Source organism: Eretmochelys imbricata, chromosome 14 (assembly GCF_965152235.1).
Source record: "Eretmochelys imbricata isolate rEreImb1 chromosome 14, rEreImb1.hap1, whole genome shotgun sequence".
Taxonomy (NCBI): domain Eukaryota; kingdom Metazoa; phylum Chordata; order Testudines; family Cheloniidae; genus Eretmochelys; species Eretmochelys imbricata.
In genome coordinates, this window is record NC_135585.1 from 8,957,379 (window position 1) to 8,975,290 (window position 17,912).

The 17,912-nt window shown below is 39.3% G+C and overlaps 1 protein-coding gene across 2 annotated transcripts in view; it reads left to right on the forward strand.

The window, feature by feature from the left end:
* The window catches only part of ERN1 (endoplasmic reticulum to nucleus signaling 1), a 61,894-nt gene that overhangs the window by 5,189 nt on the left and 38,793 nt on the right, over positions 1 to 17,912 (forward strand). For both annotated transcript variants that reach the window (XM_077833709.1, XM_077833708.1), the window contains exon 2: positions 15,812 to 15,932. In XM_077833709.1, coding sequence (XP_077689835.1) covers positions 15,812 to 15,932 — 121 coding nt within the window. The remainder of the gene's footprint in view (positions 1 to 15,811; positions 15,933 to 17,912) is intronic.

The window sequence follows — 17,912 nt, forward strand, 5'->3', positions numbered from 1 at the left end:
AGCAGAGGAATAATGAGTCTCAGGGAACTTGGGTTCTACTCCAGCCTCTGTAGGGGAACATGCTCTAGTAGGCACACACTTTTCTGCCCACTCCCCTCAAGCATGACCCCTTCTGCCTTATCCCCTCCTACCAATCCTGTCTCTTCCCCACCCCTTGCTCCTTGTCCCAGTCTCTTCACCTTGCCCGTCCCAGTCTCTACTCCTCAGGCTTCTAATCTCAATCTTTTTGCACATCCTAGTCTCACCCCTCTGGTATACCCCTCCCAGTCTCCTCCCCACACCCAGGTACAGTCTTCTTGACAAGCCATTCCAAGTTCACCAGGCCCTCAGCTCCTTGTCCTCAGTCTCCTTTCCCAAACAGTCCCCACATCCCAACTCCTTATCCAATTTGTCTTTCTCCTATCCTTGCCTCCAGTCACACCCCACATTCCCCATTTTCATGGACTCCCAGTTCCAATCTCATTCCCTGGGCTCCTTGGCCAATCTGGATATTCTTCCCGCACCCCTCCAGATCCTTGTCCCAATCTCTTTGACCAGCCCATCCAAGTTCTTCCCCTGCACCATGGCTCCCTGTCCGATCTGTTCCCACTCCCTACTTTCACCGACCCACTGGTTCTCAGTCCCAGTCTCCTTGCCCTGCTAGTTTCATTCCTGCCCCTACTGGCTCCCTTTCCCCTCCCTTTCCCTCTCCATCTCCCACTCCCAATCTCGACACTCAACCAGACCCTGTCCCTGTAGGGGAACATGCTCTAGTAGGCAGACTTTTCTGCCCACTCCCCTCAAGCATGACCCCTTCTGCCTTATCCCCTCTTACCAATCCTGTCTCTTCCCCACCCCTTGCTCCTTGTCCCAGTCTCTTCACCTTGCCAGGTGAAGAAAATGGAAAAGTCTAGAAAACGCAGATCACCCAAATAACTGGACAGACATAGATGAACATATTAAGAAAAAGTAATGGGGACATTCTGCTGTAGAAGTTCGTCTGCCCTAATTTCCCAGCCTTTGTCATTTTGTGTGATACCATTGCTGTTGTTTGTCTGTAGTTTATTTTTTCTTGTATTTTAACATGGCCTTCCTCATTATTTAGGTGACTCAGTGAGCAGTTCTTGGAATTGCCCACGCAATAAATGGAAGGACATTATGAGGGAACAACATCTTTGATACAACAGGGGACAGTATAATAGAGTGGCCTATAAATAGTCAGTGGTGCCACAATAAATATTATAGAGCACTGAAATATAACACTGTGTAATTTGAAAGAAAGTGTGTTATGGTGAACTGAGAAGACAAATATATTTAAGAAAGCTAGTTCGTTTAACCCTTTCCTTGTGATCAGTGCTATAACAGAACACCCTGAATTCTGACTGTTTCCCTTTGAAGCTTATACAGCTCAAAACCAGCAACCTCTTGTTCAGGATAAAATGAGTGTTTAGAACACTGGTATGTCCTCTCCTGTGGGCTGAGTTTTAATGCTCTCTAATAACATACATAAGGTGCAACACCTGCAGCATGTTCTAGAAACTGGAAAACCCCAGCCTTGATCAGATGTTTTCTTCTGAAGCATTTTTTTCTGTCATCAGGCAGTGTTAGTTAAGTTGCCAAACATGCATGAAAACTAAGGTGAGACAGTATTAAGACTTAATGACAAGAGACATATTTTTTTCAGGTTTATATTGAATAACACCAGTATGTATGGTTTGAATTGCTGATACATTTGGTAGCTCATTGTAATAATTACTGTGTTTATATTCCTTTAGAGGAATAGTAACAAGATTAGACCTGACAACTGTGGCTTAGTGTACAGATGCGCATATGCATAATTCTGTCCTTACCCTTCCTGGCTCTAGTGTTCTTGTGAATATTTAAACAAGTTCTGTTTCCCCAGGGGGGCCTCAGTCCATTGGCTTTCCTAGGAGTTGATGATGCTCAGCACCTCTCAGAATTTGACCTAAAAAGAGGATAGAATCCTCAATGAGTGGAATTTACATATAGTTCAATACCCTGCCTGCTCCTGGGATGATGTGTATGGACATGTTTTTGTCGTGTGCATGCACGCAATTATGAAGACTCACCAGTGACTAGACACTGCAGTGACGGGGACTCTAGAAATAACTGACAGATAGTTGCTAGAATTTTTTTAAGGTCATAAAGACCACTATATTTTATTTAATTTTCTAAAGAAAGTGTAAACTTAGTAGCTTTATTTATTTTTTTGGTTAGCTTTCCTTTAAGCATCAACTTAATTACTAATGCTGCAAAATCAGTTCATTCTGTTTCACAAAATTGATTTCAGTGGCTTGGTTTTATTATGCACAGTGACTCTCAGCCTGTAGCCAGCAATGTAATTAGAGCACTAGCTGACAAAATCAGCGCCCTGAATCATAGACCACATGTGACAATTATGCTACGTGCTTCCAGTATTGTGCAGATGCTCAATTAAAAAATATATTACTTTGTCCATACCTTGTCTCCTGGAGCACAAGTTATATTTCTTTGCTGTAGCAAAAATGCTTGATTCTGCTCCCATAGAAGTCAGTGGAAATAGGCTTAGACTCTGCTTTTGCTAGAATATCTCCAAATATAAATACACAGTCTTGTTCTGCATTCCATTGAAATAGTGAGTATTGGGTGCCCAAGGAATGCAGGATTTGGTCTTTTGTTAATAGTTTATACTTTCAATAGTTTTGTGTTAGTGCTTTAAACCAGGCTGTAGCAGCGAAGTTGTGAAGATGTATTTAAACCTAGCAAAATGTCAGTGTTTGTTTTTATCCCACCAAACATTGCAAGTTGAATTTACTAACACATTTATAATCTTTTCCAAACACTTTCTTATTTAAACAGAAAAAAAGTGGAAATCATTTATTGGTAAGACATGGCATTGTGATTTGCTTACTAACAAGCTGTAAGCTGTTTTATTGAAGTAACAGGTAGCAATATTCAGACTGCTATTCTAGCTCACAGCTAATTCATGGCATCCAAGCTCTTTCAATAAAGCAAAAGGTTTGGGACATATTGTGGATAGATGGAATACTTTTTGGTGTTGTTTACTCACGCTTGAGGAGTCCCTAATGATAAGCACTCCAATAATATGGCATACTTTTAAGTTACTGAACTAAAACTTTAAGGAATTAGTGGCCTGATTTTTTTTCAAAACTGCAGCTTCCATTGACTTCAGTAGGATATGGGTGCTTAGCACTTCTGAAATATAGGCCACTGTCTTTAAATAAAGCTAAATTAATGGAGGAAACTATTCTCATAGGAATTTGATCTTCATTAAACCAGTTTTTTCTAGACAAATTTTCTCTCGTCTTAAAAGTGAAGTACTAGAAATAGGGCACTTATCTGATAACCCACACAGAGGTTTCCTAAATGATAGATAGTATCCTGTTTGATACTCGGCTGTGCACAAATACATAAACATATCAGAATTTGTAACACAACTTTATTTTGGCTTTGTTTTAATTCAAATTGGTTTCAACTCATTTCTTTGTTGGTTTGTAATTTATTTATTTATTTCCCTCAAAGAGGTAGTGAGTCTAAGTAAGAGGAGGTTTGTTATGCTGGTGGCAACAAGCACTTAAAAGACCCAACCCTCTTCCATTATATTCTCAAGAATATTTGTTGAAGCTTAACTTGGTGAAGGCATGGAGAATACCTAGAAATTTGGGTTTCTAGTTAAAATATCAGATAACACCATCATTAGTCACCATCTTTTTAGTTTTTATTTAAAGCAACAATTTCTTGTTTAGAATCAAAAGGAGCAATATAGTTCCTTTAATATTCTAAATCTTTCATGTAATTTTACCACTGGGATGGAAATTCATGGTTAGCAAGGAGCTATCCTGCTGATCAAAATTCATAATTGATTCCACAGAGGGTGGTTTTTTGAAGGAGGACCTAAACCAAGCTTTTCACGTGTTCTGTATAATTATCTTTTCTGCTACCACTAAAGAGGTATAGCTTGGTCTGTCGTCTTGCCTTGTTAATTCTCCATCCTGCCGTATCTCTCGGACAATGTGTTGTATTACATCTCCTTGGACTATGATTGTAATGTGAAATGAGAATCTGTTTCAAGAATTTGTATTGAATTATAGCTATTTAGGCCCCAGTGTTGAAATGAGTTCTGAAGAAGTGGACCCCTATACCTGCAGCTCATCTCAGAATTGGAGCTTTAGTATTTTTTGTGATGGAGCAGTCTGTTTCTCTGGGTACCATCAGGTTAAACTTGTCTCAAGTTTAGTCTTTGTAAATACAAGTTTTTATAAGATCTCATGTTAATAAAAAAAATTTTTCACTGGGCATTTAAAAAAATTCCAGCTGAGCAGTTTTTTTTGAAAAACAAACAAACATGTCTGTTCAGTGTTTGCAACCCAGACGCTGCAGCGTTTGGGTAGTGCTGAAGTACACTAATAAACACAAGTGAAACTGACTTGTCTGTTTTCATCGTCCAATGTGAAGTGCAGAATCCAAGTAAACAACATGAATAATGAAAAATTGGATTTAGACATTTACACATGTTAATTTTTCAGTTATCTATTGATATTTACAAATATGCCATGAAGGAATTTAAATTATTAAATCAACTTATTTCTGTTTTATACTAAGCACCTATCAGTTTCTCCAGGTGAGTTGTTTGTGAATAAAGTAGATCTTGTGATGCAGCATTCCTGGCTTCTTTTTTACTTGCTAACTCACCAACGTCAGTAATTTGCAATGGGTCTGTCAGTTTAAAAATCTTAGCTGAAAAATACTGTGCCTTGAATAATTAAAATTAATAGGAGATTTTGAATTATTAAGAGTTGCATATGCTTATGGATTTTTAATTTGTTAATAGGTAAAACAAATAGGGCATTGGAAATAAAGGAACATTGACAAGTGCCTCAAGCCTGAAATAGTTGACTCATCTTCAGGGTTCAGCTCAAGGCTTCATGATCGCACCCTGGATATCTAAGGTGGCTGCTGCAGTGCATAAGAAGCAGCACCACATAAATACCCTTTCAATGGTTTAATATAAACAGAGAATCCTTGAGCAGCTGGAGATTATGCATGGAGAATGAAGGAAGGCTGAAGAAAAAAGCAGGGAGCAAGAGGTGATGGAACAAGGCACCTGGAGCAAGGGAGAACAAAGTTTAACAGGGGCATCATTGTTACAGGATCAGTGGGTTGAAGGGAAGAGAGATATACATGGGACCAAACTCTGCTGTCGCTTACACCTATGTAACTTAGTTGGTTTCAACCTCCTGGGTGTAAGTGAGCAGAAATTGGCCTTTGGAGTCCTGACAATAAGTTCTTCAGTACAGGAGCTTTCTGTGTCCACTTTGCAACCTTAATATTATCTTTTTCAAAATATTAGTCCCAGTTTGAGTTCTGAATTCCAGAAGTAACTGCCATCCTAGTTGTGCAATGTCCGTGCTATGTGCCAGGTTGCAGAAGATTAAGGTCCATTAAAGAACCTGGCACGTTTGCTTCTTGGAGTCTTACCTGTTTGGCGTGTTGGGGAGGAGATTAGGTAGTTGTATCCAACTGCATCCGAAGTAGATTATTTTGCGTGGCTTGACAGCCAGTGTAAAAACATCCCACACTAGTATCCGAAGAGGCTGTGCAGCCATTGGTTTTTTCTCAACACAGTCTCTCACACCTTTCTTCATTTAATCTGAAAATATGTAAAAGTTAATAGATCATACATACTTAGAATATAAGCCTGTTCTGAGTGAAAATCTGCTTCAACGCTATTATTATTTTAGGTATTTTATTTAGTGCTTGTGAACAGGGTTAGATTGACAGCCATGCAGACTAAAGCGCCCACCTTATTCACTGACCTTGGATGAGAGAGGGGGTATAGAAGGCACATAGCCCCTGGTTATCCCTGTCACTGAACCAGGAAGCGATGTCAGGTTTCTACCTGACTAAAAGGGAACTGGCTGTGTGGGTGTGAGATTATTCCCTCCCCCTTCCAGTTATACTACACCCAACCGATTAAGATGAGAGTGCAGATTGCTGCTAGAATTTCATGATCTGATTAATACTTCAGAACTTTCTGGGTCATATGCTGTGCAGGTGACAGACATTAGTCTGGTTTGTGGTAGAAAGTTGTGTGAATACCTCCTTCAGTTATGGTCTCCCCTCTCTCCTTTTATCTTTAAACTCAGTAACGATCTGAAGGCTAAAAGTAAGAAGATACTTTCATGCTTCCCATTTGCAGAGTGTGCAGAAAGAACTCTTTGCACATTAACTACTTTCCATTCCTTTCCAGGTACAACTGATCGTGTAAAATAGCTGAGAGTTTAAAGAAAATATTGATTTTTGATATACCAACAAGCAGTTTAGGTGTCTTGTTTAGTTCACAATTCATATGGCCATGACAAAGTAACACTTCAGTTCCCTGTTTCTTAAGTACTGTTTTTTAAAACAATACATACCTTCCAAACATCATTATGGTTGCAATTATAATTTGTCATGGTGAATTCTGGGAAATTTTTTGTATTAGTTGTGGGAAAGTTAGAGAGACAAGGTGGGTGAGGTAATATATTTTCCTGGACCCACTTCTGGTGATAAGAGATGCAAGCTTTTGAGCCACACAAAGTCAAAGTTATGGGAATGTTAGTGTACAGGAATTGGGTAGTATCCATTTAAATATTTTGGAAGCCCTCTCATGGGTTCCCTGTCTTCTATTGTGGAAGCTACCAGAACCTAACTCTGGGGGGTAGTCTCTGGGGCGGGGGGTGTTCCTCATATTCTTAACGTTGTGTAAAGAGTAGATACAACAGAAATCCATGGACACGCCATGTTTTTTTTAAGCAATCCCTATAGGCAAAGGCTTTGCAAAATTTGCAAATGGTCTGGCTTTGTGGTGCCTTCTATAGGCTAGGCACGGCACCTGCTATATAGTGGCTGCTGCAACCCTTCCTCTTGTATAGTTGTGTTTGTGGTACTGCACCTTGTTTAAATAGTTTAGAACTAGTGGGTTATACAGGCATAACTCTTGTACTCTGAAAGCTGCAACAAGGGCAGTAGGTGTAAAACTGCAGGTGTACCAGGCCACCTACTACAATGCCTGATTTCTCCTTTGTTCAGAATCTTATAGATGAATATATTGTTCACCCATCATGACATCTAGGCATCAAGAAAAGTCCTGTGATTTATCTGGAGCTACAGTGATGCCTTCCAACTTCCCATCCGTGCCGTGATGTGGTGAAGATAACCAATTTCTCTAATTGTTTGCACTTGTATAGTAGTTTTCATTATAAGATTTCAAAACTCTAAGGCTGTGAAGCATTTTCTGGGCTGGTCCTCTTCCTCCTATCCACAGTACTGCAGCCTTAGTAGTAGAGGAACATTTCAATATGTTTGAGTTCCTCTCTTGTATGTGGAGACTCCTCAGGAGTTGTGCTGCATCTCCAGGTATTGTTTCTGAGTCTAATCATTTAGATTCTTGCACACTATGGTAAAATGGCTTTATTAGGTTTTGATCTTATTTGTTTTTCTCTTCCTGTTGGTGTTGCCTTTATCTGTACGAAGCCACAATAAAGCTGTAAGGAACTGACTCAGACCTGAAAACCCCAAGCTGCTAATGGCACCAGCTGTTCAAAAGTTAGAAGCTTTCTGTGGCAAATGATGGTGCCAGCCAGCATAAGGGGCTGGAGCAGCTGAATATCCCCTGCTGAGAAAACATGCTGAATATCCCCAGTGTGTCTTTTGTAACCGAAATATAGGTGTAATTATTCAAACACTGCTTTTATGAATTTATATAGTGAGTAACTCTCCCTATACTCAAAAATCCAGTGGTGATATCAGGGCTTGTCTGCATTACAGCTGCAGAGCCATAGCATAGACGCTTGCTGCAACAATGGAAGGTTTTTCCATCACTGTAGTTAATCCACCCTCTTGAGAGATGGTGGCCAGGTCAATGGAAGAACTCATAAGAACGGCCATACTGGGTCAGACCAAAGGTCCATCTAGCCCAGTATACTGTTTTCCGACAGTGGCCAATGCCAGGTGCCCCAGAGGGAATGAACAGAACAGGTAATCATCAAGTGATCCATTCCTTGTTTCCCATTCCCAGCTTCTAGCAAACAAAGGCTAGGGACATCATCCCTGCCCATCTTGGCTAATAGCCATTAATAGACCTATTCTCCATTAATTTATGTAGTTCTTTTTGAACACTGTTATAGTCTTGGCCTTCACAACATCCTCTGGCAAGGAATTCCACAGGTTGACTGTGCGTTGTGTAAAAAAATACTTCCTTTTGTTTGTTTTTAAACCTGCTGCCTATTAATTTCATTTGGTGACCCCTAGTTCTTGTGGTATGAGAAGGAGTAAATAACTCTTCCTTATTTGCTTTCTCTATACCAGTCATGATTTTATAGACCTCAGTCATATTCCCCCCTTAGTCTCTTTTCCAAGCTGAAATAAAGTCTGGATGGTAGCCAGGGAGCAGCTAAAGTGACTCTGGTGTGTCTCAGTCTGTATAAGATAGCAGTCGGGCTGGCATGCAAGGAGCTGGGCTGCCATTCTGCCTTCATTACTGTGGGGAGGTTTGTGCTAAAACGCAAATTTTGTATTGTGCCCTAATGATGGTCAGACTCTTCTTCCCCTAATCTCTGGAGAGAAAGACTTTGATAGTTGAGGTCCTTCACCCTCTCCTCTTTCCATATTCTCTCCTTTATTGAAGGTGTTGATCCATGATCAGTTCTGCAGCCTGACTGTGTTTCTCCTAGTTATTAGTAATGGCTCCTACAGGAATTTCCTGCATATGTTTATTTTTTACAGTGATGATACATACTAGATTCACTTCTTAAAAGAAGACAGGAAGTGAAAATGCTGGTTGGGGAACTAGCTGAATCTGTGAGATGATAAATGCTTGTTCAGAGAGTGAGTAGTTTAGAAGAGCAGAGTTAATCTGTGTAGAGTCTGAAGAGAGATTTGTTGCTTGAGCCATTTTATTCGTGGCCAAATTACAACTCTATTTGTTACATTCTGCCTACCTCAATCCTACCTGCAGTTTTGGATGGCTACAATAATCTTCACTTCCTGTCTTTAACAACTGTGTTTCACCCCAGAGATAACTGCATTTTAGTAGTGGGATAAAGTAATATCTGTTTGAATACCATTTTGTTTGTGAAGTGCTTTGGGATCTTTTGGGGATAAAAAGGTTCTATGTAAAGATAGAATGTTATTTCTTCCTTTTTGAAGGAAGCCATTTGTTGGGAAGGAAAAATAAAATGCACAGCCACATAAGTGGGGAATAACTGGCTAGGTGGCAATACTGCTGAAAAGGGTTTGGGGGTTCTAGTGGATCACAGATTGAATGAGTCAACAATGTGATGCAGTTGTAAAAAAGGCTAATATCATTCTGAAGTGTATTAATGGGAGTGTCGTATGTAAGACATGGGAGATAATTGCCCCGTTCTGATAACTGGAGTAGGCAAGAGTCTGAGTTAGCAAGTGGATAAAGTGGACATACACACAGGTTGTTTAAAATTTATAGTTCAGTGGTTGTCTCCTTAAACAAACCACCACAGGTGTCCAGTATGAGCTTATCTTTTATTAGTTAACCTGCTACATACAGTTGGGCAACATCTGGCATATGAGGATGATACGTAATTAAGTTCAATTAACTTGATGGGCACGGTTTGTTTATGTGGTTCATAGATAATTCAGAACTGGAACATTTATTTAATTTCATAGGTTCACCTGTGATGCTTTGTTTTCTTTTTTTTTTAAACAGCGCAGTGCCCTGCGGATGCTGACAAAAGCTTATGCTCTAATAAATTTGTTAGTCTCTAACGTGCCACAAGTACTCCTGTTCTTTTGATGAATGATGGATCACTCTGTACAACAAAAAATGTTTGAATTTCTATTTAATTTGTTACAAACAGTTTTAAAGAATATTTGAACAAATTAAATAAATTGCTCATCTGTTTTTTTTTTAAAAAGACCTCTGTTGTGTTTTGATGCTTTTTAGTGCTTTAAGTATACACTAGCTTAAATGTACATTAGCTGTTTAACATTTTTAGATGTAGGAAGAATGAATACCTGACGTACAGGAGTAAGAAACTTCTTGCTTTCTTTCAGTTTGCACACCAGAGACTGCTAACTGAGAACTAGGTGCTGCCGTTCATTAATCATTGGAGGTAAAATACCTAGTGAAATGGAGTAAGATATTATATAGTATCTGTCCTATTTAAAGTACATCAGAGTGATTTCCAAAGCTGTTAGATACTAGTAGCTCTTAGTGCTATGGTAGCTATTCAGACATTATACATTCTGCAGCTAGTTACTTGAACACAGAGTCCTGGACTTCAGAATCTGTATTATCAAGATAGGGAAAGTTGCTCAGGATACTTGGATAATATATCCCAGAGTCTCTCTTATTTTTTATTTTTCCTCAAAGTAACGTGAGATCTTTAACTTTATACTTTAGGCTGTCCATGTCAGACAGAAAGGCCCTTGATTTAATATACCACCTGAAGGATGGGCACCCTTAATAAACAGTACATCACCTTCACCCTAGAACTGCATTACAGTTATTGCGTTTGAGCTAAAGTCTTTGGTATGGAATTAAATTCCTAAATTTCTGGCCCAGAAGAGAAAATGCTACTGTATCAGCTGTACCAATATTGGAAAGAAAGTGATATCTGGTGATTAGAGCAAGAGATTGGGAGTCAGGTCTCCTGACTTCTGCTTCTGGGCTTGCCACTGATTTATGTGACCAAGAGAAAATCACTTCACCTCTCTGTGGTTGTTTACCCGTTTGTAAAATGCATATTTAAAAACGGTTACATACCTCACAGCAGTGATAGGCTTAATTATCTTTTGTGACGTCTGTGAGGATTTCCAGATGAAAGGTACTATTACAAAGTATTATTGTGCAAATGATGATATTCAGAAAATTAACCTCCCTTAAATTTATAGGGTTGATTAAAATTCACTAGTTTTTGTTTTCAGAGTAAGTTTATTCATGAGAATAAGAACCAATGGCTTTAAATATTAACTCTTTGTTAATTATACAGTATCAAAATGGTTAAAAATACTAATGTAGCTTGCCTGATTGCATGAACATCTCTTGGAAGACATACGGCTGTGTTTTTTAAATTTTTGCTGATGAATATTGTCAGTTAGATCTCGAGCAAATCCCCTCCAAAACAAATATCACAGATTAACTCACATCTTTTATTGATTTTCCTGTTGGGGAGGAAGAATTTGACTTCATGGGAATGAGAACAAACATAAGCGTTTCTGTTCTGTTAGTGCCGTTTGTTTGCTGAATCTTTAGGCAAACCAGAAAGTTAGATCTGGTTATGCCAGACCAGAATGTCCTGAATTTATGAATGATGATGATGATCCATAGAAAGAAAATAATTTGGAATTAAATTGTACTATAGTCCTAATGCTGCAGGAAAAGTCTGAAGCCTGAAAAAATAACACCGTAAGAGAGAGAACAACACGTACTGTAGGTTTCACATAACTTGGTGGAAAAAATGTTCAGAGTTACGGAGGGTTTCAACTGCTTCTGTAACACAGTCGTTCTGTCTCCTATTTTTTTGACTTGGTGTGGGAAAGTACCTGTGTAAACAAGGATGGAGTGGTGTCTAGTGTTTGACTCCTGCATTCTATTCCTAGTTCTGCCACTGACTTGCAGTGTGATATTGAACAAATTACTTAGGGGTTTTTTTGCCTCAGTTTACCAAACAAAATAATTGGGAACCAATAACCTATTTCAAGTCCTGAAAGATCTGGCACATACCCTGACCACACATCGTAAAAACCTGCCAAAAAAAATTAATTCCTTGTTGAACATTAATAAAAACCCCAACATGATTATCTGTACTGCATATTAAGCAACAATGAACAATAGAAGGGCAGGTTATTTTAAAAAGTGGAATCCTGCTGTGGGACAGGAGATATATGGGTGAGGTCTTTGATCTTTCTGTAGAAGCACCTTAGATGGCTATCTTGCTGCTGCATAATCTTGTCCATAAAATATATACAAAAAATGTTTTGTGAAACTAACATCCAACAAACCTAATACCCATACACATATTTACATGAAATTTAAATTTTAAAAAGCAAATAAATTCCAGTGTAAGCACTTTGTTTTATTAGATTGATAGCACTGGACTGTATTGTCAAAACCTAAAAGTGAAACTTACAATAAACAAAAATGAAATTGATTGGTCTTTTTACTTTTGCATTTCTTAGCTTGAAAAATGTTAAATAGTATAATAATGAAAAGCAATTAGATTTTTCACACTTTGTCTTATGGTGCTATTGCTGATGAAGGTAAGAATAGTGTGGGGAGGTAATTTTTTTTTTCTTTAATGTGATTCTCTTTCAATCTTTTTTGTCTGTGTCCAATTTATTATTGTATAGTTTTTAAAAATGCTCCTTTGACTTCACTGAAGTAGGGTAAGGCCTACATTTTCGAAAATGACTAGTGATTTTGGGTGTCCATCTGTGACATGTTAGAGGCCAGATTTTTCAGAGGGCAGCTGCTGACCACTTTCTGAAAATGAAGTCCTTTTAAGCATCTCAAGTTGGGCACCCAAATATTGAGCCACCAAAATTGCTAGTTAGTTTGCCCTCTGAAAAATCTGGCCTCTAACATGTCACCCAAAATCAATAGTCACTTTTGAAAATGTATGCCATGCCCTACTTCAGTGAAGTCAAAGGAGCATTTTTAATAACTATGCATTAGATAAAATATTGAAAATAATAAATTGGACAAAAAAAATTGACAGAGAACCACATTAAAGAAAAAAATAACCTTTCAAATCTACTTTTTAAAATTAAAAATTGATGGCTTAAAAAGACTTGCACTGCATTTGTCTGAAAAGCTGTTTTGTATAGTTATGAGAAGCAGCATGGTGGAGTGGATAGGGTAATGGACTGGAAGCCAGAAATACTGTGCTTTATTCCCCGCCTGCTCAGCCACTGATTGTGTGTGGGTGTGTGTAGTGGGGCAAGCCACTGTGCTTAAGTCTCCTTTTTTATAAAATGAGGATATGATGTATGTTCATTTTTGTAAATGCTTTGAGATCTGGTGATGAACAGTACTGTATTTAAAAATATTTTCTATTACCTTTAATATTCGGTGTTACTGGTTAAAAGCTCTGGGTCTTGATCTTGCAATGATCACATCCACATGGAACCTCTGCTACAGAGTTCAATCCACAAAACAGTGATAGCTCCAACAGACTCTGGGTGGAATCTTTAGATCAAGATGCACCCTGTCAAGCAGATAGTTTTTCTGTATTGCAAAGCCTGTTAAGATGATGATGCTAGTGCCAAAAATTCATAGAAGCACAGTATGTGGTTCAGTCCTTATTGCACCATTCTCCTCCTCCCCCCTCCCCCCGGGTATTTTCATGGTGGGTTTAGGATATCCTAATCACGTCAGAAAAAGGGTGTGTCAAAACTATGCAACAGGACAAGCACTTACAGATACATGTTTTCTTCTTGAACTCCGCCCTGGGGCAAACTGGTCTGCACAGAATCAATAGCAGGCAAGGCATGGGCAGTGTATTCCCAGTCTCTAGGCAGGATATGCACATGTGCTGTTCTCGTTAATGTTTTACAGTTTAATCAGAAAAGGGTGTTCCATTTTTATTCTGATGTGTTCTGCTCAAATTTGTGCCAGAGTTTCTATTATAAATCTCTCCAGACTAACATCCATTGCACCAGGTCTTCGCTCGTGAGCAACTTAGCTTATTCTAAGTCACTTTAAAGGATGTGACTTTAAAATTAAAATGTATTCGTTTAAGATTAGATTTTATACTTGTGTATTTTATAAGTGAAGAGATCTGTTCAATCCAGAGACACCTCTGTGTATCTTCTGGTGCTGGTTCTCTTCAGATGTAGCTGAATAAAACTGGTTTCAGACTTATGGGGCCATGTGAGCCAGCCCCCCACCAGAACCACAGCACAGACCTACTCAGACATTTGCACCATGTTTACGCCAGTGCAGTTCCACTGGAGTAGCTGGTGATTTACACAGTATGAGACCAAATGATTGTTTGTACAGTATTTGAAGAGGAAACATGCTGCATAAATGCTAACTGCTATAAGTAGGAAAAGACCAAAAGACGATGAACTTAAGAATTAGGGACACTTCTTGATTTCAAAAAAACTTGTCATAATTTTTGCAAGATGATTCAGATGCCCTGTCTTTAAAATGTAGCTCCTCTTCCTGCTGTGTTGCAGTTCATTTTATTTGTGTGGAAAGATGCTTTTAAACTGAATATTGATTATTGACATCATTTGCCTTACACGCTTTCAGACCAGCATGAGAGAGGCTGCTATTAAGTGCCCCTTGTTGAACAAGTATTACAAAGTTTGGTCTATAATGCAGGGTATAAATATATTATTTAACTGGAAATGTCTTTTGTCTAAACATTAGGCCCCTTGTAGCTTTTATTATTTGACTGAGTTTGTAACTATGTTTAAGCACTGATATATTTTTCCTTCCTCTGCACCTACAGCAGTTTATCTCCGATCCCTATTTTCAGGACTGTTATTGATTTGTACTTTTAACTGTTTTTTGAGTTTAAATCAAGCTGTGCCATAAATATTCATGATTGCTGTAATGCAACATGCATGCTCACTGTATTACTATATCAGTGGGTGGTACCTAGGAGTTAGTTAAGTATTACTTTATAATATACTGCTGTATAATGAGAAAAGAACTAGGGTATATTACTGCAGAATTGGTCTGTTCTGAAAAATCCATAATTTTCCAAGGAGAGAGCCACAGGTGAGCCAAAGCTTTTGAGCTTGGCAACTTCATGTTTTGTCCTTCACAAATCCTAATATGGTTAAAACTTTGAATTTATCTAGAATTATTTTTTAAAATTTCAGTCATTGGGTTATCAGTGCACATAGTTTCACCTTACCAACAATAGTAGCTTGAGATTTAAATATAGTTCTGAAACTTCCCAGACAAGGCAGATGGCAGACTGATGGGCAACACAAATACAGTTTACAAACAAGGAAGTTATTTGGGTGATAACTAAAGGCTTGTAACAAAATGTATGTGTTGAGGCTGTTGGTATATATTGGTTCTTTTTGTACCAGGTTGAGAGAGAGGCGTGATTAAATTAAGTTTCTGGTTTAGTCTGCTAGCACCTTTGACCCAACCTCATTGTTTCTGTTATCTTTTTACATAGTTTTGGGATGCCTTGTGATAGAATTACATGTATATAATAGCTAGACTCAAAGACTGTCTATGCTATGAAAATGACAACAAGTAGTAACCAGTTCTCCCGCCTATGCAAACCAGAGTTGAGAATGATTTCTCCACTGGTATCAAAAGGAATAGCAGAGTATAGTACCCCATGTAGGAAAGAATGCTTGACACTATGGGTAAAGTTAATGGTAAAACTTCCATTGAATTTAACAGGGCCAGGATTTCACCCCAAGTGTCTAACACAGCTTGTTTTTGCAGTGTTGATACATCAGGAGGGCTGAGCTCCGGGAGCAGGTATAGCCAAGAGATATGCTGGGGTCTAAATGAGTGCTGGGATTTTAGATACTTTAGTTTATCTACTGATTGGTGCTAGCCATTCCTCAGTTTCCTATCTGGCAGTGCCATTTCCTCTGTCCTTCAGGTTTACTGGGTGCCCGTGAGTAACATTCATTCATCTCTACTATACACAGCTGCCTAGCAGGGATTTTGTAAAACAGTTTGTCTTGCAGAAAGCAGACTAATCGTTACATGCAAAACCAAAGAATCTTGACTTTTTGCAGCATGACATAATTAAAAGTAACAGATTTTAAAACAAGTTATAATGTAAATTTATGGGCTCTTCTTTTTCAGAGCTATGGAAGCACTAGTTCAGTGACTGTACCAGAAACGCTGTTGTTTGTTTCAACCCTTGATGGAAGTTTGCATGCTGTCAGCAAGAGGACAGGATCAATCAAGTGGGCTTTAAAAGAAGGTGAGTATGAGGTGTCCTCCTATCTTCTGTGGAGTAACTTCAATAACTGTATATATTCAATAACTTTACATAAAATGCTGATACACTTATTTTACCAGGACAATAATGTTCCTCTGATTATGAGTTTTTAAATACTGGCTCACAAGACCTACTTTGTACAAAATTTATCACGGTTTTGTAAAGGATGAACATAGGGGTGCAGAAGCAAAAAAAAATCTTTGAAAAAGATGTAGATACTGAACAACATATTCCTTAGCTCTGCTGTTCTCCTTCTGGACATGACTTGATATCTAACTGCAGCAGTACAGTATATATTTTCACATTTGGATTTTTTTTATATCTGATTTTTTGTTTTTTAATGTTTCAGAACATTTAGGCAGAGGTTATAGATACGATTACTGTACCAAACGTCTTAGTTCAGGCCTGCACATTAGCAATAGTTGTACAGCTTTATTTGCTTTTGGACATAATGTCCCCTTTTTAAAGTTTATTCTTCTGCACTGGGTAAGGTGATTGTGACCTTTTTTTTTTTTTTTAATGTTTGTTAATGCAAGGATTTTTTAAAAAGAAAAGGAAGACTTGTGGCACCTTAGGGTATGTCTACACTATGAAATTAGGTCGAATTTATAGAAGTTGGTTTTTTTGGAAATCATTTTTAAATAGTCGATTGTGTGTGTCCCCACACAAAATGCTCTAAGTGCATTAAGTGCATTAACTCGACGGAGTGCTTCCACAGTACCGAGGCTAGCATCGACTTCCAGAGTGTTGTACTGTGGGTAGCTATCCCACAGTTCCCGCAGTCTCCGCTGCCCATTGGAATTCTAGGTTGAGATCCCAATGCCTGATGGGGCAAAAAACATTGTCGCGGGTGGTTCTGGGTACATGTCATCAGGCTCTCCTTCCCTCCCTCCCTCTGTGAAAGCAACGGCAGACAATCGTTTCGCGCCTTTTTTCCTGAGTTACCTGTGCAGACGCCGTACCGCGACAAGCATGGAGCCCGCTCAGCTCGCTGTCACCGTATGTCTCCTGGGTGCTGGCAGACGCGGTACTGCATTGCTACACAGCAGCAGCAACCCATTGCCTTGTGGCAGCAGATGGTACAATAGGACTGGTAGCCGTCATCGTCATGTCCGAGGTGCTCCTGGCCGCGTCAGTCAGGAGCGCCTGGGCAGACATGGGCGCAGGGACTAAATATGGAGTGACTTGACCAGGTCACTCTCTTTAGTCCTGCAGGCAATCCTATTGTACCATCTTATGGGGAGCAGGCAGGAAATATGGATGGCTAGCAGTCCTATTGTACCATCTTTTGCCGGGCAGGCAGGAGATGAGGATGGCTAGCAGTCTTATTGTACCATCTTCTGCCGAGCGGCCAAGAGATGTGGATGGCTTGCAGTCCTTCTGCACCGTCTGCTGCCAGCCAAAGATGTAAAAGATAGATGGAGTGGATCAAAACAAGAAATAGACCAGATTTGTTTTGTATTCATTTGCACCCCCTCCCTCCGTGAAGTCCTGCCTGAAATACGAGAGGGAGGGATAGCTTAGTGGGTTGAGCATTGGCCTGCTAAACCCAGGGTTTTGAGTTCAATCCTTGAGGGGGCCATTCTGTGTGACAGTTGTTTTTGTTTCTCCTTGATGTAAAGCCACCCCCTTTGTTGATTTTAATTCCCTGTAAGCCAACCCTGTAACCACGTCGTCAGTCGCCCCTCCCTCCATCAGAGCAACGGCAGACAATCGTTCCGTGCCTTTTTTCTGTGCAGACGCCATACCATGGCAAGCATGGAGCCCGCTCAGATCACTTTGGCAATTAGGAACACATTAAACACCACACACATTATCCAGCAGTATATGCAGCACAAGAACCTGGCAAAGTGAAACCGGGCAAGTAGGTGACGTCAGCGCGGTGACGAGAGTGATGAGGACATGGATGCAGACTTCTCTCAAAGCATGGGCCCTGGCAATGCAGGCATCATGGTGCTAATG